The sequence below is a fragment of the Anas platyrhynchos genome, chromosome 4 (assembly GCF_047663525.1).
Source record: "Anas platyrhynchos isolate ZD024472 breed Pekin duck chromosome 4, IASCAAS_PekinDuck_T2T, whole genome shotgun sequence".
NCBI classification, from domain to species: Eukaryota; Metazoa; Chordata; class Aves; order Anseriformes; family Anatidae; genus Anas; species Anas platyrhynchos.
In genome coordinates, this window is record NC_092590.1 from 35,527,563 (window position 1) to 35,549,426 (window position 21,864).

Sequence of the window (21,864 nt, forward strand, 5' to 3'; positions counted from 1 at the left end):
GAGTCATTATTGACATAAAAGAATCCTTAAATAACATCTGATCCTCTCTCCTAAACTGTTTGATTATATTTTCTGTAATAATGTTTAGGCAAACGATGTGGCTCTTGTGTCTGCTTGGTTCATTTTCCATAGGATCAGGCGCTCTTTAAAATTGACAGTTCTGATTAACTTTGTTTGCATATAACAGGTAAAGCCAGTAAACAAATGTCATTAAGAGGATCCCTGATCTGTGAAACAGTATTTTGGTATTACCTTCTGTTTCTATTACTGCTCGGTGAAATTATCATTAGAAAGTCTATTCAAGCCATTCTTTACTTTTCTCTATCAGCCTGGGTAAATGCTAGAACAAGCTACAATTGTCCTTCAGAACATGGAAGAATAAAGGGTGGAAGATCTGTAGATTTTGATGAGATACGTATTAAAATGGACGTGCCTGGCATCATTCAAAGCTATTCCTCTAGCCAGTGAAATGTCAGTAACCCCCCTGAATAAACACCTGCTAAAAAGTTGGGTCTATCATAAATAAAAGCAAAGGGTTTGGGTTGTTTTTTGTTGCTGTTTTTTTTTTTCTTTTTTTTTTGAGTCCAACGACTGCATTTAAAATTTTGGTGTTTGTGAAAACACTATAGCAGAGTTCCAGATTTTGTGGTGGGGACACAACGTTGGCATTCTGTGAACGAAGTGCTTTACATTATGTTTAAAAAAAAGAGAGAACTCAGTCAGCTGTATGACTCTAGGCTCCTACAATAGCAGCTTAATCCTGGCTTTTTTTAAAGCCCTGTCCCATACGAATGAGCTGTTTTTTAACGTGTCAGAGTGAAAAAATCCAACTGTAATTCAGGGAGCACCTTTGGTTCCTTTTCCCTCCTCACTTTGCTGCCCTTTAATTCCCGTGTCACTCCATCAACACACAAACTTTAAAACGCTCCATACGAGCACTTCAAAGTCCCGTTCCAATCACCAGGGCGCTAGGGTTGTTTGATAGTAATAGCTCTTTGTCAACAAAAGTATATTAAGAGCCAAGAATAGCTATCTCTCCGTTCGTGGGTGAAGCACGTCACGTTCAGGTGAGACTGAGCTCAGGCTCCCAGAACCACCGGTCAGAAGGCACAGGTGCAGCCCAGCAGAAAAGGACACACTCTGCCAAGGAAAGGGATATGAGAACACGCACTTTAATAGATAGCCTGCTGGCCAGTTGATGGAGCAGTGTTTTTTTGGCCTCGGAGGAGTTTGCCCCTAGCTGGAAGATCAGTGCCACAGTGGTAGCAACAGGTGAGTTTGTGAGCGTGAGGGCGCTGGTGCCGTGAGCGGCCAACGGGGCGTTCCCACATTGTTGGCTTTGCAGGAAGCTTCAGACTTCCAGTAACAGCTGCAACTTCTGCACTAGGTTTCTTCTTCTGCCCTAGGCTGTGACTGTTCCTCCATGTTTTACATGCAGCTTTCATTTCTTCTTTGTGTTCTAGTACCACGGGGCTGGTGCCATGCTCTGCCACACCTACTACTTTTGGGGACCTGAGGGCAGCCAACGGCCAGGGACAGCAGCGGCGCCGCATTACATCTGTGCAGCCACCCACAGGCCTTCAGGAATGGCTGAAAATGTTTCAGGTAACCAGTGCTTAGAGAAAGAGACATCTGGAGCAGCTTACCTCTGTGATTTAAGCACGGGCTGCTGCACTAAAGGCAGTCCTCGCTGTATATCCCCGAATGTCTCGGTCATTGATTTTGTGTACTGTTGAAAAAACAAATGGGCAGCAACTTCAAGGAAATGCAGTTGCCCATTTTAGCTAGTTGCTGTAGAAACTCACAAAAAAATTACTACTTTCTCTGGTTTCTTAATAAAATAGCCCATACTGTTTGATGCTTTCACATTTTCTGCAAATTCTGTCCAACATGTAACGGCTGCCTCCATGGCCTCCGGCTAACGGGAGACATTTTCTCTGGGAGACTACCAAGTGTGAGCGCGTGGTTCGCTTCAGCGTAGGTATAGCACTAAATTTACCATAAGTCTGGTGTCTTCTAAGAATAGAAGACAGAGGAGTGTTTAGCAAAAATAGGTTGAACGGAAACTCGATGTGTATTTTTACTGATGTTTGAGTACTGAACACGATGTCAGCTGGCACACGTATGTAACATTGAAAGGAGAGGGAAAAGAGGCTTGCGGTATCTTTCCAACAGCCCTCAATGATGGCTAAAACTTTATTTGACAAAAAACAAAAACTAAACAAAAACTAAAACACCCAATGGTGTGAGGCACAGGGGTACACAGTCGCACAGGTAGAAACCAGAGCCTGCATGACACCAGTTTGGTGGCAGCTAAGCCAATGTTGTGTGTGTTAGTACAGACGCTCTGGGGCAGGCCTGTGTTCCTGCGGCACAGACTGTGTCCCAGAGAGCTCCTGGCTGTGCGGCTTCATTGCCTGGTTTTGAGAAGTAGGGATGGGTCCCAGTCATTGATTTGAAAAATGGAAATATGATGTCTTCAACCCTTGATTAATAAACTGTTGCTTCTAAAAATGTTTTCAGAAGGCATAAGTAACTAATAGAGGCATAGTTTCAATTACGATAACAGACATTTTCAAAGATAGAGCAGCAATATTGTAGACATAGTAGCGAGCATACGATTTTGCAGGCAGGAGTGTGCTTTTGGCTTGATTCACACTGCCACATAGTACCATTGATCTCAATCACTGTCAGTTGTGAACATTAAAATAATAACGTAGAACTCCATTCCCTCTTTATTTTTACATATTTATAATCTGCTTAAAACAGCGGAAGTCTGGAATTAACATATTCTTGTACACATCATCCAGTTTCTTAAACATGCTCACATGTAATTGGTACTGTGAGTCCTTTTTTAAGAGGGTTCATAGAAATATGTCCTTTTAACCCTTAGGGATCAGGCTTGAATGGTACTTTGTACATATCATACTTAATATAATGCGATGTTGTATTTTTACATTTTGTTAATGTTAAAGCCTTTGTACTGACAAAAGCTGTTTTCTGTGCAGTGCATAATGTGTATTTTCTGATGGAAGATCACTAGTTACCAAGAGTTACATATTCAAAAAAATTATGAAAGGCTGGAGTGTCTGAGAGCGTGACGCAAACACGCTTGACAGTAAAAAAAACAACAATGCTATTTGCTGTTTGGTCAGGATTGGGAAAAGAAGTCCACAAGCCCATGGAAACTTTGCCTATAATTAGGTTGTTATTATTTTAGGGTCACAAGTACTGGTTTAGTTAATGGAGAAACTATGTTCTCCATTAACTGCATAATTAGATACTTTCAGGTTTTGAAAAGACTCAGCCGCAGCAATAATTCCTGGATTCTGATCTGGACTCTTGAGAGAGAGAGGCCTCTTTTTCAGGACTATAGACCAGCTAGCAGCACTCGGTGATCACCCCCCTCACTGGTAGTTTCTATTTTATTGTCAAAAGGGGAGTCCCTTATTTTGGAACCCAAAGCTTTCAGGGCCACGTAGCTGCATTTCAATGTTGCACCTCCTTGGCTAATGCCAAGCCCCTCATTTTCTGTATGTTTATTTTCCATGTGAATTTTATGAAGGGGGCAAGGCTTCAATAGCCAAACGTTGAGAGCACAGCCTTAAAGTAAGGGGAGCTCGCTCTGCCCAGAGGGCAGAATTAACCGGCACAGGAAGCATCATTCTTGCAATACGAAGATTTTCCCATACAGAAACAGAAATGGGAGGCCTTTCTTCTTCATGCACTTTACGCCTCCTAAGCCTGTTTAATAGCACTATCTGATTTTATGTGAAAATATATTTCCAATTAATTTTAAAGCTAAATTTCCAGGGGCACATTAGCTGGACATATGTCCTGTTTGAAGGTAGAACTGTCCTTTGGCACAGAAGCCAGCAGTAACAAGTGATACTCAGTTATTTTGAGGTTCCTCACCTGAACATTGGCCTTCAGTCACTCTCCTTTGTTTTTGTTTCTTTTTTTTTTTTCCCAAATTTAAATGCAAGACCACTCATATACTAAGAAAACAGGGCGTGTGTCTGAATTTTGTTGTCTTGTTTTTTGTTTAAACTTATTTTTGTATGTTACTGCTGCTGCTATGTTTTGTAGCTGATCTAGGGTTTTTTATTGTGAAAATGACAAAAACTAGTGCAGAAAGGAGAAACAGCTGGAAGTGCATTTGCACTTTCCCTTTAAAAATGAAGATGTATATTGATTTCAATGAAATGTTAGTCTGGAAACAAAAATAGAAAAGTATTTTGATAGGTTCAAGCCATTTAATTTCTTAAAGGCCTATTTATTTTTTCTGTTTTGCAGTGGCTCTTGGTTTCAGGTCTTTTTAATGTCCACCATAAGATTTTTAAAACTCAGTGCCCAAGTGTATCTTTACAATATTTTTTCTTTTGTGAGAAGCTATTTTTATTTTATTTGGAACAAGAAATATTTTTAAGTCACCAAATTGCTTGCCATAAGGAAAAAAATCAGCTGCGTGCTAAACTCAGCCAGAGACAGTCCTGCTGTAAATATTACATTCCATTTTTCTCTTTTCATTCTTCCTACTTCACTTGCTTACATTGCTGGGGTTTATTTCAGTAACGTGATCAACAAAATTTGGAATTTTCTTGAAATATGTTGGAGTGCACATAGTGATGCTGAGAAGTTGCTCCATAGGCAGTTAAGTACAGCACTCGCTTTGAGTAACTAGTGAACGCTGTTACTTTACTCAGATTGGAAAGATTGTTTCCTCCGTGGTTTAAGATAGTGTCCACAATCCTCCTCCCATTGCGGGCTGTCTAGAAGACTGTTTCTTTCTGTCACATAGAGTTAACTCAAATTACTTACCATTCTTCATGTCATACTCTTCCAAAGACGCTTGTGAATGAGTGGTCCACCTCTTACACGCAGCTGGTGGTCAATGTTGTATCATAAGCAGCATGACAGCATCACCCCCTTCGCAGTGTAAGTTCAAGGTTTCGGTGTTGATGCACAGCCCCTGCACCCGCAGTGGGAAGGATCCGCACTGCAGCACTTCCTGCAGGGGGTTTTGCTTGTTTGCTACATCTGTCCAGACTGGGCTACCCTCTGAGGTGGGAAAGAGCACAGCTCCGTTAGCAGAGCGCAGCAACAGAGGACAGCACCCTAAAATTGTACCACGGTGTAACATGTTCAAAATAGCTGTCCTGAAGATGCCTGGAACAGAAAAAGGATCTATTTGCTACAAAATTGTGCAAACTGGAGTTGTGCAAACTGGAGTTAACAGGTTGGGGCTGCATGACAGAAGAGCGTAGCTCATGGTAGAGCAGAGGCACAGAAACAGAAGGAGATGATGAAAGGAGGGGAGGCAAGTCAGGCGGGAGCGATGAGGTGGAAGTTGTAGAAGCAGCAGAGATGTTTATGTTGATAGAAGGCTGTTTGGCTTGCCTGAAAAAGCAAGGAAATAGGTTTATGTGCAACAGCGAAGGGGAAAAGGAAAGGATATTTCTCAGGTAGGCAGTGCCATGGTTGCAGTAGCAGCATCCTGGATGATGAGATGGCATCAGCCAGACGAAAGGCAAAGCCAGACCTCCCTGGGGCACTGGGCAGGGACGAGGGAGATGCTGTGTCTTAGGATTTCAGATCACTGAAGGAGCACAGCAGCAGCAGCAGCAGGCCCTGCCGGGCTCCCCAGGGCTGTGGGAAGGAACCATGGAGCTGCCTTTTCTAGGGGAACCCCTGCACAAAGCAAAAGCTTTGGTTCAGTTTTACATTAAGCTTAAGTTCCGAAGACAAGGAAAATGAATTAAACACATGCATTTTACAGATGAAGTATGTTCTTTACAAGGATCTTCAGTTTGAAAGGGGATCACCTGGTAGAAGTCCCAAGGTTTTCTGGACACTACACCAAGTGTCTCAGGCCTCTCCGGTCACCTAAAACATTTGAAACTTTGCAAACTGTTTGGCACCCATTTACTTTTTTTTTTCTCTTTTTTTTTTTTTTTTACCTTCCACCTCTTTCATACTTGTTCACTGTTGTTTCTCATCAAAGCCACAAACTTACTTCTGCTCAATGCAATTTGGTGCAAACAGATCAATCTTTGGGGTCCAGAAACACAAATTTCCCAGTCTTGCCTTCATTAACAGAAACATTACTGCTCATCTAGCAAGATTACTCACTTCATCAGAATGGTTCCTGCCAAGAACTTCCCTCACAGACCCTTCCTGCCTGTAGCTGGGGGGTCTGTTTGTTTAGGTGAGACTGAGGGGACAATGTCCTAGAGAAAAAAACACGTGTTGGCAGCTGATGGCTTAGAAAGAGCCCAAGGTACCTGCCCGTAGCCATCCTGTAAGGATACTGGACAGGTGACAGGGGTGCTGCTTTTATTCAGTAGCATCTCTTTGCAATTCTTGTATTGTCTCCATTCTCTTCTCTGCGCAGCTCTGAATTGCTCTGTAAAAATAGAAATGCAAGAGAGTTGCAGACGGTGCACAGTGAAATTATTAATTAATAATGCGTTCACAACTGCCACCAATGTTTGCCACAGCAATACGCAACGCTGTTCGGGTTGATTTGTTTTAATTCAGTGTAGCTGCTTATAGACTAAGAGTAGGCTGACCTTGGAAACTTAGAGTATGAGGAAGTAGCACAGGTATTAGTTTTCCTTTCTTAATTCTCCTAAATTCAAATGCAGCTGACAGCTAAGATGACAGATTGCAACCGCTTGTACCTAACAGCAGCAAAGCTTGGGGTAAGTGGAACAAGCAATTGGAAAGGCAGAGAGAGGAACAGTTCCTCAGAGCCTGCTAGATGGAGAACTGTTCTGGGATGCAGACGTTTCCATCGACGGAAATTGATAATGAAAGCTATTTATAACAACACCGCTGCAGTTTATGCTGAGAGACTTGTGTCTTTTTAACACTGTGAGGTGTTGGCGACCTGAGATCTACTAACACCTGAGGCACAGAAACCCGGGTCTCTCGCGGTGACGATATAAAACACGCGTGGGGATGGGGAACGCTTTCCTGGCAGCTTAGGCCATGTTCCCAGTCGCCAGCAGCGTGTGCAGAGGCTCAGCTCACAGCAGCTCCCTTCTTCGGCCCCTTTTCCACGTCCATCGTGGCAGATGTCAGGCTCTCTTGCGCGCCTGCTGTGGAGCAGGAGCGTGCAGATGGGTGGCTGAGCAGCCACGTGCTGGGTGCTGGCTGGTAGCTCCTGGCACGTGCTCCCTGCAGAGCTGAGGCAGCGCCATGCCGCTCTCACTGCTCTGCGAGCACGGGGGCACCTGAAAGCCAGGTGGGCAACTGGGACTTCTCTTGGCATCTCCAGTGCTTCAAAACCTTCATCGGGGGAAATGATGCAACACGATGATCTTCTCACAGCAAGAAGAGCAGGGTATTTTACTTGCTTTTCATTCACCTTCAGAAATCCCCCCTTCTCCTTACCTTGCCTCATTGTGTACAGAAACTTGACACAATTGCCCGTGTTGTAGTGTTGCAGGGACCAGAGTTAATGGTCAGGCTCACATCCAGAGAGCAGGAATGTACAGCAGAAGCAGTAAAGGCCCTTCGACACATGGCAGATTAGTACAGAGATCTTAATTCTAAGGTACCTTGCTTTTTTTTTTTTTAATTTAATTTCTCTTAGCCTCTCACCATAACTGTAATATAATTTGTATGTGCTAATTTACTTGTAAATGTCACTCCAGAAGACATTGAAGAATGTGGATGTGAATTTGCTCTCAAAAACTGTGATGTCTCATTTTCTATCCTCTCTAAGGCTTTATTCATGCTCTAATTCTGTTGCTAAATCAGTTAGCAATGGCTGTTGTGTTTTTTTTCTCCAGAAGAAATTATTTTTTCTTTAAATTGTTTTCACGTAACAAATCTAAACTCTTTGAGGAGCACAGATGAGTTGAAGACATGCTTTTCAGATGCGCAGTGTATTCAGCTTCTAATTGTTTTCTACAAATGATGCTACTAATCTGCTATGCTCTTAGACGAGTGCCTTATTGAAATCTTCAAATTTTATGATGCCCATTAGTAAAAATGTGAGGTAAGGAAATTTCCAGTCAAAATTCTCTGTTTATTCAAGTGTAAATTGATGCCTACAAATACCCGTAGGTTTATAGCCAGGATCCTGAAATACAGCATTGTCGCCTAGGGACACACCACAGTAATAAGCAGGCAGTAAGGCAACGTATTTCTAGAAAAAGTTTCTTTTCTTTCCTTTCCTCTCATTCCACTGAAAATTTTTGGTCTGTCAAATGAAACGCTAAGGTTAAAAGTTGTCATCTCACTTGAAAGTAAAACGGAGAAAGAGAGAGCATGCGTTCTGTTCCAGCCCCGTCATTGTCAGTAATATGTGCATAGATTTCATCAACTTCAAAAGAAGCTTAATTATTTTAATTATTATTATTAAATATTATTATCTATTTAATTGCTAATCTGTATGTGTGTGTGTATAACAAATTCTTTCTTAGCTTAAGAATCAATGTAGTAATTTGGAATATTTTGTGTTGATTAACTTCTCATTTTTGTGTAATTTACATGAGCATTTATCTTGCTGGCTTTTTATATGCTTATATATAGGTCAGCAAAGAAACTTAACTTGTCTTTTTTTTTTTTTTTTTGGAAAAAGCAACAGCACTTACTAATATAAACTATGCTTAATGTTTCTTTCTTTTTTTATATTATTATTTTCTTGCAGAGCTGGAGTGGACCAGAGAAATTACTTGCTTTAGATGAACTTATTGACAGTTGTGAACCAACACAAGTCAAACACATGATGCAAGTGATAGAGCCCCAGTTTCAAAGAGACTTCATTTCCTTGCTCCCAAAAGAGGTGAGAAACACAGGGTAATACAGGACTGGGCAGTGCGTCATCTGCTGCCTTTTAAATACTTCCCTGCTAATTGTGGCGTTCATTTTTGCCAACATAATGAAGTAAACTGATGTTTAAAAGGTCCGTAAGTTGAAACACTGCCATACTATAGTAACTGTTGTTTCACATTAACATACCTTTATGTTTTGATGGGCATTTAGATACCTGGAAATATGGATGACTCTGTTCAACAGTCTCCGTAACTTTACAAATATCTCTCTATGTTAATTGGGCTGGCAGCTGTATTGTTGTTTTGAGAACCAGTTCTTTTATATAGAATGCACACACACATTTCCTCCAGATGTAAGGCCTCTCTGCGCATTGTTCTGTAAGGATAAGCATTGTCGTTTAATGCTTTAAGTAGTATTTTTTGGTGAATATTAGTTTTGAATTTATTTTAAACAAACTAAACCCTAAAGTCTGTACTGAAAAAAACACAACCAAAGTAAACCCAGAAAAGCCCTTCTTGCTAAGGATAAAGGCAAGCCCTAATTAACTAGATATCCTGTAGTAAATCCTGTGTGGCAAATCTGATCATATTGTATCAGGTTAAGGAGAAGCTAAGACTTAGATTTGAGTGTGTGCTTTGCAGCATGTGTAAGTAAATGTCATCCACAGAAGAGTAATTCCTGATGTCCTCACGATTAGAACAGGGGGTTAGACATGAAGGATTATAAACCCATTTTGCTACAATTGTTAAATGAATGCATGTTAGCTCATTTAGAAATGATATTTCTCACCCCAATTGATTTTAGCGAATGGGAACTTGTTTTGTTGTCTGGAGTGAGGAGGCAGTGCATTATTTTTTGTTCCAGACCTACTACATGTTAGGTTTGCCATGTAAAACTTTTCATGAGAGCTGGTATTCTTAAGTCTTCATTTACCAACACATTTGAAAACAAGTTCTTAGTAGATCCTCTGGTGCTAGGATATGGTTGCTATATTTAATATGCCCTTACTTACTGTGGAGGCTGTTCTGCATCTCCATTTCTTGACGTTCTTTCTGGTGTACGTTCTATTTTTGAAATACTTGGATGTACATGACCCTTCTTCCCGTTTATCTACTATCATATCTCTGTGGATTAGGAAATGTCACAGCCTTCCCCTGGGTTTTGTTGGTTAGCGTTTGTAAGGCTCGGGAGCAGTTTATGCAGTGAATGTTGACTTAGTGCACATGATGCAAGTATTTACAGAAGCACTGTGTGGTAGCCTTCATGTATGTAGGGGATGCAGCGGGAGGAGAAGGGTCTAGTAAGATCTCTGGGTTGTTGCCACCTTCATAAAGAAACTGCCCAAGGCAGCCTTAGTTCAGAGGCAGAGGAAGAAAGATGCTATTTAGATTTTGGGAAAACAGAAGATATTTTGTCACTTCTGCACTTCTTATTAAATCAAAAATCTCAATAATTGATAGCAGTAACTCACAGCCGAGTTAGCTTTCTTTGCCTGACTTAATGCCAAAACTAACTCAAGTACAACCAGTTATTAATGATCATTGCTACTCAGTTTTAGCAGTTTCTTCACTACAAGGCTTTGCTATTTAGCTGTAAAATATTTCTTCTCTCTTATTTGTTCTTTAACTCCACCGTAAGATACGTGTGTGTTCAATTTTATTTATTTTTAGTGGTTGTGCTTGCCTCTTGAAACCAGGATTGTCAAGTGTTTAGTTTCATGAGAGGCTGGCTTGTCCATGGAAGCTGGCTTAAATCATTTTTGCTTCCTAGCCCCCAGTCACTGTCACCAAAATCAACTGAGTTAACAAAACAAAAAAATCAAGCTAACGCCATCTCGCCTCCATTTTGGAGATCATTAACCCAGATCGCTTCTGTCCCCTGCCACCCCTGCTGGCTTCAGCAGGGGGTGATGAGTAAGTGGGGGGAAGCAAGAATAATTTGGTAGGGTCAGTAATTCTGTAAGCAGGCTTCCCTACCAAAGCCAGCATCCTGTGAATGCACGCTCTCTTGAGTTGTCACTCTGCATTAACATCTCCAGGTATCTCCCACGTCGTGTTGTGGTATGCAGTGTGGGGATTTTATTACCTAACCAGGACAGGAAGCACATTCGAGCAGGAGGCCGCTTCTTCAGAAATGCTTTCAGCAATAGAGAGACAGTAACTTAATACCTGAATAACCAAGAAAATGTTTGCTTTCCTCCTGAGGAAACCTGCAGTCAAACAATTAATCTGAAATAATACTTGTTTTCTCACGGAGCAATTAGAAATAATTATTGAAATTACTTGTTTGTGAAAACCAGGTCTGGAAATCAACAGATGAGGAGTGTTGTTGAAATCCGCCAAAGTCTTGTTGGTGCCATGGTATGAGTGGAAGAGAAAGTGAGCGACAGCGTGTTGTTGGGTATTATTAACACTGCAAAGGGGAGTAGGACTAGGTACAGCTGAGTCAAAGATCGATCTTTGCTACCTGAAGCCTTCTTATAACTAGATCCGTGAACAGTGACAGAGGGCCTTCAGCTTTTGTGTGCTGCTAATCCTAAAGTCAACTGTGAGTTGTGTTGACCCTTGATGACTACTTAGCCAAATATAGTCTAAAATAAATGTCACCCATATGTAACCTGTTTTAAAAATCATTCGGCTCACAGATTTTAATTAACGCTACCTTAGCAAACATTCATACCTGTATAGATAGGACAGGTGATATTTAAACAAACTCTTCTCTCGGTTAAGGAACATCCAGCAGAAATGGAAAGGCTCTGTTCCGTGCTTTGAGTCTTGCTGTGTGTGACCAGCTGTCTGATGTATGTTAGGAAACAGGGTTTCTTCAATATTTTTACATATCAGGAATTGAGTCAGAAAGTCTAAAAGGACGGGCACAGTTGTTGCTCATGTATCAGAGAGCCTTTCAGCAAAGCCTAAATTCTGACTCCATAATTGAGTAGGGACAGAGTGACTGTTCTGCAGCTGCATGGCCTGGGATGCACATGGGAGCTAACGTGCAAGCTGGGGCACAGATTCTGCAAATGTGGAGTCCTGCATGCTTGCTGTGGGCTGCAGGTGGTGACTTGCAAACAAGGCATGTAAGTGCAATCAAAATGCAAACAGTCCTGGCATACTGAATTTTTATTTCCTGCTCAGTCACAGATGGGGCTACATTACTAAAAGCAAATGTTTCTCACGTAATAAGGTCAAAAATCTTCTGAGGTCAGTGGCCTATGGTTATGACTTCCTTACTGAATTTCAGTTTATGCTTCTTTAAAGGGCAGATTCTATTTATACACAACACAACTCCAGTTAAGAATTAAATACAAAAATTGTAAGCACAAAAAGATATGTCAAGCAGCAGTTAACGTGGATGATATGATTTCCCTGATAACTTTTGCATCCTAGTCCTGACAAAGACCCCACTATTTCCAAATGTAAGTAGTTGTTGTGCATCACTTTTTATCAGCAATGTTTCCTTTTGAGTTTTTAGCCATAGCAGCCACTTTGCTGCCTCTTATGTTTTTATTCTCAGTGACTGGGAAAATACATTGTTGCTGTTCAGTAGAAAAGCTGTAGTCATCCATGATACCCTTAAGGGTATCAGTCCCTGTATTTTGGATTGTGTTTGAGATGCCTCAGTCCCTGTTTAATACTCCAGCACATCTGAAGGTATTTCTGGAGATTTGGGGCTTTTATCATGGTCATTATATGGCTTAGCTCAGTCAGCTGTGCTCTGAGTGCTGCCAGTAACATTTAATGTTGTCACACAGAAAAGTTCAACTTCAGTTTGTCTTATGCTGCTTATTGGGATTTCCCATGTGTTTTTTTTTTTTTGGTAACACATACTATGTGCAATAGCAAAGTTATGTATTTCAGGCCCTCCGCATCCAGGTCCATCAAAGTCCCTGTAACATCCCTGTATGTTTGCATTCTAATCAGAAATTGAGCAATGTGTATGCTGGGCTTCTGCAGCTGTGGAGTACTTTTGAACTTGAGTACAAATAGCATTTATGTTTTCTATATTTGAGCTTCCTGCATGATGTTATTCATCACAGCGTTCCTCATTTGGTCACGTAGCATTGTGTTTTCCGGTTAAAAACTTCTGGTACATTTATTAGATAAAATATTGGAGACAGGATTATTTTGGTACAGCCGGTAATGGTTCATGGTAATATGGATGACATTTAAAAAAAGCATAATAGCCAGTGATTTCAGCTGACATCTATTCTCCTGCAAATAATATACATTTTTGATGTGATCTATATGGATTTAGTTATCTAAGATGATTGCTATACTTTTCATGTGCGCACTGGAACAAACTGTAGCTCTGTTAAGTTTCTGAGAACATTTAATAATTTATTGTTTCAATTTTCCGTATTTCAGCCTCCGATGTGTGATAATACTTTGAGTTACTTCCCTTTTCCTTTCAAAAGCAATTGAGAAAATATGCTCCCTTTTTTTCACAGCTGGCACTGTATGTGCTGTCATTCCTGGAACCCAGGGACCTTCTGCAGGCAGCCCAGACATGCCGTTACTGGAGGATTCTGGCTGAAGATAATCTTCTCTGGAGAGAGAAATGCAAAGAGGAGGGTAAGGCTGAGCAAGAAGATGAATGTAACGGTGTTGCTGCCATAAAAAGTGCAGTTCATTTACATAATAAGCTTAAAGTTTTACAAAGGGAATTCAGATGACTTTAAATTTACCAGTTTGAGCTATGTGGTGCATATCTGTGTAGGAAGTAGGAAGCAGGAATAATCTGTGGACTGCTAGCAATGAAACTAGACTTAAGTTTGAACATCCTATTCATAAGGGTGTATACTAGGGGTATGTTTTAAAAATACTATTATTTTTGCTTTGTCAGGACTGGTGTTATTCAAAATAAAACCAAAGCTCTACGAGCTGAGATGGAAAAACGATAGGTGCACAAACTTGCAGTTTGTAAATAATGTGGAGGAAGAACTGCAGCGGTTGGGTAGAACAGGCCCTGTAATTTAATGTCAGTTGTTGGAAAATTAACAGAGAAATTTCATAGCGTAGGGAAGGAAAGTGGTAACTTGGTTCCTCAGAGAAGGGGATGCAGTTCCATAAGCCCTGTAGATTGGACAGCTCATGCCAACTCAAGAAGGTGCGGTGGTTCAGCAGCAATATGAACGGGCAATAAAAAGATTCCAGGGAAACAACCTCCTATTTGAAAACAACAACAACAAAAAAAGGTAAACTTTTATTTCTAAGCAGAAATACATGAACAAGGAGTCAGTTTCTGGAGGCAGAGCACGTGCCTTTGACCTCGGAGCAGTGTCCTTACTGGACATGGGCAAACACAGGTACCGTCCAGTCTGCCTGAGAGAAGAACTTGTGAAAGGTCTATGCAAGGGCTTTAAAAACGATGACAGAATAAATGTACCTGGGTATTTTTAAAGGCTCCCTAAATTAATGAGTTGTTCTTTTGCAATGGAAATCAGGTGTCTAACCTCGTAAATCTTAAGATTCTCCTCTTACCAATTTCAGTGAAAAATGTATTAAGAGGACAGAATGAGAAAAAGGAAAACGTTGAGAGGCATGAGTCTGCATTTGTGAGCCTGAGAAGTAAAAAATAAATAATACGTAAAATTATGTACAAATAAGTAAGAATATGTCTAGGAATGAGAGCACTACCAAAACAGTATTTTAGCCTGTTTAGACGTAGTGAGGTGCTCAGTAATATGAAGGCACAGTTAATTCAAGTCTTGCAGATAGAAACACTAGAAAAAGGGCTAAAAGCAGAATGAAATCACGTAGTGGCAACAGACAAGACTCAGGCTAGTAATGAGATGCAGTGGAGAGAGATGCTGTGTAGAAGAGATGGATGGGTGAGAAAGAGAATTGGGGGGAAAAAAACAACACACACACACAAAAACCAACAACCTATAGTAGCAAGGATGAAACAAAGCACTACCTCTTAAGTACCAATTCAGCCAGGGCACAACTGCACATAAATTGAAGCCAGGCAAGGGCGTAGCTTTTTGAAAGAAAATAAAATAAATAAAGAGCCCACTAATATCAAGAATCACGGTGAACTCAAAGGTAACAAAGATGCATGACCAGAGAGGAGGTGCACACAAAGAAAGAATTGCTTTTTGAATGGCTTTGAAATGAGAGTATGAGCGGTTGTGGTGTTTGCTGGTTGATACTTATTTGAAAAAGGCAATATTCTGCTACATTTCCTCAGAAAAAGGGATCCAAAACCAAGGCAGTAGATTGCTAGGAAGGAGTGATGAACAAGAGCATTTTCAGCCACATGATTACCGTAATGATTGTGCTGGGAAGACCAGGAAAGATGTAGTATCAAGAGCAGGGTGGTGTCACTGACAAAATGCAAATCCTGGCATGGAGAAGATGAGCAGAACCCTCTGGCAGGAGGTTGTTATGTCGATGCAGTATTTAATTTCAGAGTTCACTGTAAGGTTTGGGAGGGAGAGAAGTTGTTTTATTGGGATTGGACTCATCACTCCCTCTTCCCCCCCCACCCCTTCTGTTTTTTAATTTATTTTAACCCATTTTAGGGATTGATGAACCATTACATATCAAAAGGAGGAAAGTAATAAAACCAGGCTTTATACATAGTCCGTGGAAAAGCGCGTATATTAGACAACACAGGATTGATACCAACTGGCGGCGAGGAGAACTTAAATCGCCTAAGGTAAGTTTCTGAGCTATGGACATGGTGCCATGGACAAAGCAAGGTCAGCACCAGTTATTTATTTTTTTTTCTTTTTGCTACAGACAAGCCAGACTAGCCATGCACAAAAAGCAGTGTGTTTTACAAAAAGGAAATGATTTGTATTTTAGCTTACCATGTTTTTACATCAATTTCTGAGCACCACGTTAGGAAATCAAAATGCAATGCTTCATATAACAAAATTGTTGAACTACTGTTTTAAAAAAATCTGCAGAATTTGGTGAATGCCTATGCCAGTCTTGTGAGGGAGATAATCTCAGAGACTTGATTGGGAGTACTTTTATTTAAAATTAAACATACAAACATGCATATTTGTAGAGCTGGGCCACGTACCTACACAAAAACATTCCACAACCATTCTATGACCATTTCATGCTTAGTTTAATAGATATTCTTATAAATTGAGCAACACAAGGCAGTAACTCTGTTTCATATTAAGATTTTGTTTTTTAAAATATTAACATATTTAGCAATATTGATTTCATATTCTCATTAAGTCCTTTCCAATACAAAGATACGAAGCAATACCTGCAACATTTTTAAAAATAAATTAGCAACTGTCTAATCAAACTCATATTGAACTAGCAGTAAAAAACATGAAGATATATCCTTTTAGACAATTTCCCTGTTTTCTTGATTCCTGTACAATGAAACAGTAAGAACAAAAAAATTCCTGTGAAAACCCTATGGATATATCCTGCTGTTTATTTGGCCGTGACTTATGTACATCTCTGGCAACGGCTCTGTATTTCTTGCCTTGATACGCCACATCAAGTTATCTTGGAATTATTATTAAAATTACAGCCTCAGGCATTAGCCAAATGCCCATTTCATTTCGATGAACATCTTGAAGAGTGCTCAGATATCTTGAATAAAAGCATTTCTGTGTGTTCTGATACCTATTCTTTTACTGTATTGCAGTAAAATACACCGGAGTTTTTCCCAAATCAAGTATTGAAAATCCTACATCTGTGGAGTTAGATTCCAATCCACATTTCCAGCACTTTAAATGTTCTCTTTTTCTTGTATTTCATTTAATTTACTATTTATAGTTTTTGACTTTGGTGCTGCCTGGCATTTAACAGATTACAATGGTAAGGGGCCAATAGACATGGTTGGCCTTGACCATAGAAATACAAATATGCAGCAAATAATACAGTGCCCTGCTTTTTGTTCAAGATTGAAATGACTCTTAAAATGTAAAAGTCTGAGGGGAAAAAAATTGAAAAATAATGATTATGAACATGTGATGGAGTAACTGCAGAGGAATTAAGCAATGTCCAGCTACTAATTTATCCTACTTTTATTACCGATTTACCCTGGTACTTGTAGGAGGTTTAAAATAACTGTGGTATGCTTGACAAGCAATGCAGTATTACTCCATGGAAGAAGGAAAATACCTTCTTTGGTCTCAGCTGGCAGTAAATTAGACTTGACACACAGGATTAAGGGGCCATATTATTTTTGAAGTTACTCTACCATTTTATAATTTATGAATCAGAATAGCACTTTGTTTCCCCTGCTTATCTCTGATCTCCTGAGTTAAATCGTGAGTGTACATTTTCATGTTCTTTATTGTCAGGTGCTCAAAGGTCATGATGATCACGTCATCACATGCCTTCAGTTCTGCGGTAACCGAATAGTGAGCGGCTCTGATGACAACACATTAAAAGTGTGGTCAGCAGTTACCGGCAAGGTAAGTTGAGTATGTTGCTGAATTGCTTAGGAAATGAGCTAGTAGGAGCCATAGTTTCATCAGCTACCACAGTTTTATCAGGCCACACCCAGCATGGTCTTTGGTTTGTCTGGCACAAGATTCAGAAAAAATACTGGTAAACATTTGGGTCATCTTTCCCTACACAGAATCTAGTCTAGTTCAAAAAAGTCACCTTGATGTGAAATTACAATGCTGCTCATGTTACCGTTGGCATATATCCTTGTTCTCTTGGCAATTCTTCTATTCTTGTGGAGTCATTTGTGACATGGATTCTAAAGAATTTGGACAGATATGTTGCTTTATCTCCCTTAAAGCTTAATTTAGCCTGCTTTTACCCCTCTAGATCTCACTTGTCTTCTATCATTCTTTCTGTTGTTTCTAAGTTATTGAAATGGTGTGTTGATTTTACTGGCTCTGTTTTCAAATACAGTTTGTTTTTCGTTCTAAGCCACTATATTGCTGAGCCAGAAAAAAAAATGTAACTTGCTTTAGGTTTAAATATTTCCTATTAAATTAGATCCAGCTCAGGCAGGAATTTAATAAGCTTCAATAATTTAATTTTGGCTTAGGGAAGCAAAACAATATGTGCAATCAAAAAGACAGTACTGAACATTTCACTCATGTTAGAACATCACGGCTACTCAGCACACAGCTTTTGTTTTAAGGTGACTGTCCGTGCTCTATATGGATACAGAAATGACCTCAGGGAAATAGTAGATTTTCCTTTGAAACTAGTCTCGTGTATCCTTTGTTTTGTTTTAATGATACAGTTACTTGAACACCAGGACAGCTTTTGAGGATAACATGTTTAAGATGTAAAGGGTATCCACTTTTAATGTTTAAGCTGAATGTGTAAAGCATTTGTCTTTGCATGCCTAGAAATTCCTCAACAGGATTGTAAATACTACTGTGGGGAAGAATAAAATTAAAAGCAATGCAAAGCTTCACCCTGCCTCTACTGACTTCCCTACAACAATCTGTCTAATGATGGAACCCATATTAAATTTTTAATTTTTTAATTGAAAAGGGCAGGCTAAGCTCAAGTGAAAAATATTTGCTTTCTGTGTACCACCCTCTCAAAAGCAAAATGTTCTTTTAAATATATAAAGTTGATCATACTAGCAGGACTTATCAATTCATGTTCAGTAATTTTTTTGAAAGTAATTACAAATCCTAGTGTGACTATTTACCTCCAACCTTAAAGAGAGAGCTAAGTATTGTATGTGAAAGATGGGAGACTGCTGTATTAGCCCTTATGCTTACTGATACTGAAGAATTAATAACAGGAACCCTGAAGGTTGGTTTGTGCAAATGAACATGACTAAATAATCCCCTTGACAGATGTAAAGCCCAAAATAAGGATTCTGTGTTCTTACTGCTTTAGAAGGATGATTTCTTAAAATATGAACAAATCAGTTGAAATTAAAAAAAATGTTTTGGAGCTGTAAAAGTGAAGAGAAGCTATGAACTGAAAACGATGGATTTGTTAGCAGTGAATTAAGCTAGAAGCCAGGAATTGTAGAATACTGGTAAAAGATTTTAAAGAACCAGAAATCTTATGTACAGCAGAAAAGCAAGGGATTTTCAAGTATGTTCGTTAGAAGGAACAGGATATTACCAACAGAAATTAGTGTACTATTGGTCACTGATGCAGAAAAAGTATTTATTTTTGGAGAAAAGTCATATGATGGAAACAGAACGTGCAGTGATGATAGAACACTTCATTTCAGCAGAAACTTGAAAGTATGTTAAACAACAGCTACCAAAGTTAGGGCTTTCTTTATTACAGCTGATCCAGATAGCCTGCATTTTCTGATCTGTTTCTGAAGTTACTTGTGGTTCTTCAAAAGGAGAAGAAAGCTAAAATGTGTCATTATTTAAATGGAGTAAACTAAAGACTGTTTATTTAGGATACATTATCTCAGATAAAAAATATTGGACTACGTGAAGAGGAGTCAACTAACAGTTAGAGGAAGGCCATGGAAATTAATGCCACTTAGCATTAGATTACAGAAAAAGAGATCATCAAACAGTCTTGACCTCTTTTCTCCTGCAGATATGGGTCTGACTGATAAAAATAATAGCGCTGAGGTAGATGGCCGTGTGCAGTGCAAGACTGCATCCCATGACACAGCAGAAGAAAATAGAGCAATGCGAAAATCAACATGGCACATATTTAAATGGGTTAGAACGTGGGTAATTAGAGAGATCACATTGTTAATGTAAATGCAGAATCTTTATGGAGTATCTTTCTAGAAGGGTCTTGCAAGGATGTGTTCTAGTCTGTACTAGTTAGCACTTCACTGCTGCTCAATGAGAAAGCCGTATACAGCCATTACTTACAGAACGAGAGGCAGAGACAAGCCACTGCTCCAGAGCGGGTGAGGTTTTATACAAGTAGGTGTGAGCAAACGCTGTTTCTACATGGTGAAAAATCATGTCATACAGCTAGGATCAAAGAAGGGAGGCTGTGCGTGTGTAATGGGGGATTCTCTCCTGGGCAACAGTGAAGTCTGAGAAAGGTTTGAAACACGGTTTTACTGTATTGATGCTGTAGCTGCTGCTTACAGACTGTGATGTTTCTGGAAAAACAAACAGAAAAATAAAATAGGAGTATATGGCTTATAGGTTGGTGGTAGAACTACTAAGTGAATGCTCTCTCCAGTTCTAACACATATGCTTCAGAAACATCCTGGAAAACCTTCGGTGACTCAGAAAAATACTGAGAAAAAGACTTAGGGCCTGTATTGAGAAATTTGGAAAGACAGTTTACTTTATCAAAAGCAAGATTATGGGGAATATTCGTTACAGTCAGAGTACCAACAAGAGAGAGAGAAATTTCATGAGCCTTTTCTAACAGATAGAATTTTTAGTTCAAGCACAGAGAAGTCTCCAGGAGTCTTCTGGCTTTTGCTATGAGAGACTACTGTTACCTCCTTGATTACTTTTCTTAAATTTCCCTTCAACTCTGCCTAAACAGTAACTGAGCCCCACGTTTATTTTCAGTGTTTGAGAACGCTAGTTGGACACACAGGCGGAGTCTGGTCATCACAGATGAGGGACAACATCATCATCAGTGGATCCACAGACCGAACTTTGAAAGTCTGGAACGCTGAGACTGGAGAATGCATACACACCTTGTACGGCCACACCTCCACGGTGCGCTGCATGCATCTCCACGAGAAAAGGTAAGTCTTTGCCCAAAGTGACAGCCACGGTTTGGCTTGTAATTTATGCCGTGTTTACAGAAAATGCTTGTTAAATTTGGGTGCCTAATCAAACACTGAGTGAAACACAAAACGGGCAAAGCATCCAAACTAAACTACATAAATCAACACAAGGGAGGAGATGATTAATAGAAGCAAGAGCATAAGCGTGCTAATTAAAGAACAGAAAATGAAGTGTCATGGACTTTATAAAGTCACATTTTACCTGATTTCGAAACTAATTCTGTTATGCTGTGATCCAGTCTCCCACACTGTGAACAATTTCTTCTTAGCTTTTTGTAAAGGTTACAAACTTTTACTCATTTTGCAGAATGACTTTTTAAGTATTGTTAGTGCAGTATTTTATTAAGATTTTAACTGATTGCATCATAATTTCTGCAATAGTATGTCGTGTCTTGAGTCAAGGAACATTGGCAGAGCTCCCTTACTTGGCTATGGCATGGAGTAGTTGACAGAGTGCCCACTGGTTGTATTTCTTATTTTTTTGAAGAATGATGAAGTTTTCCTTTACCTGTTCCTTTAATATTAATTCCTTTTCATTTCTGTTCTTGCCTGAAAATGCTCTTAAAAGTATAAACTGAAAAAAAATCAAGCAGAATAACTGTTCTTTTAGTAAAGTATAACTTCTAAAGATCTTCTTTGTTTCCTTGTTACAGTTAGTTAACTCAGTCATTAAAACGTGATGCTCAAAGCACTAACTTGAACTTGACATATTCATAAGCTTTCATGGGTGGACATAATAGTCCACAGTTTCCCATGGCATTATTTTGCTGTTCAGGAATTAAGTGCTTTTTAAATACTGATTGCTAATTATATCAAATGTGTCCTGGAGAAGTGAGTACAGCAATGAAGAAAAACACTCAAGTCATTTGCAACCCTAATGAAACGTCATACCAAACCCGGTCTTGGTAGCCAGTGGACAAATGCTACCTAGTGTCCCAGATTATAACTTATAACTGATCTGTAGCCCAATCTAATTGTTCTAATACTTTTATTTCCAATACTAAGTATACGAGGGGTTTTCTTGTTCCTGCAGAGTGGTGAGTGGTTCTCGAGACGCTACACTGAGAGTTTGGGACATAGAGACGGGCCAGTGTTTACATGTTCTGATGGGCCACGTAGCTGCAGTTCGGTGCGTTCAATATGATGGCAGAAGGGTTGTAAGTGGTGCATATGATTTTATGGTCAAAGTGTGGGATCCAGAGACAGAGACCTGTCTGCACACGCTGCAAGGGCATACTAACAGAGTCTATTCATTACAGGTAAGTGATTTGCATCTGCTGCTTTAGTTAATTAGCATTTAAAGTCAGTGTATTTCACCTCGTTTATTAAATTGTGAGTATCTACTCCAGAATTGTACAGGCCACAGGAATATAGGATCATCTGTGATAGTCTCCTCTCCAATTTTTAATAATTATAAGTTGTCTTAAT

The 21,864-nt window shown here is 39.7% G+C and overlaps 1 protein-coding gene and 1 long non-coding RNA gene across 13 annotated transcripts in view; one reads left to right on the forward strand and one right to left on the reverse strand.

Annotated features, from left to right (window-relative positions):
• FBXW7 (F-box and WD repeat domain containing 7) overlaps window positions 1–21,864 on the forward strand; it is a 164,303-nt gene that overhangs the window by 135,304 nt on the left and 7,135 nt on the right. For all 4 annotated transcript variants that reach the window (XM_027456658.3, XM_038178292.2, XM_005014698.6 and 1 more), the window contains 7 exons: window positions 1,464–1,605; window positions 8,663–8,797; window positions 13,238–13,361; window positions 15,314–15,450; window positions 17,072–17,185; window positions 20,213–20,394; window positions 21,470–21,695. In XM_027456658.3, the coding sequence (XP_027312459.1) occupies window positions 1,464–1,605; window positions 8,663–8,797; window positions 13,238–13,361; window positions 15,314–15,450; window positions 17,072–17,185; window positions 20,213–20,394; window positions 21,470–21,695 (1,060 nt within the window). The remainder of the gene's footprint in view (window positions 1–1,463; window positions 1,606–8,662; window positions 8,798–13,237; window positions 13,362–15,313; window positions 15,451–17,071; window positions 17,186–20,212; window positions 20,395–21,469; window positions 21,696–21,864) is intronic.
• The window catches only part of LOC106015446 (uncharacterized), a 225,780-nt gene continuing 215,774 nt past the window's right edge, over window positions 11,859–21,864 (reverse strand). For 8 of the 9 annotated variants that reach the window (XR_011809065.1, XR_005265396.2, XR_005265395.2 and 5 more), the window contains 2 exons: window positions 15,057–15,207; window positions 11,859–13,335 (listed from right to left, as the gene is read on the reverse strand). This is a non-coding gene — a long non-coding RNA (uncharacterized lncRNA). Of the gene's footprint in view, window positions 13,336–13,760; window positions 13,956–15,056; window positions 15,208–21,864 lie in introns of those variants that run through there. The other variant, XR_011809069.1, reaches the window with a different exon arrangement.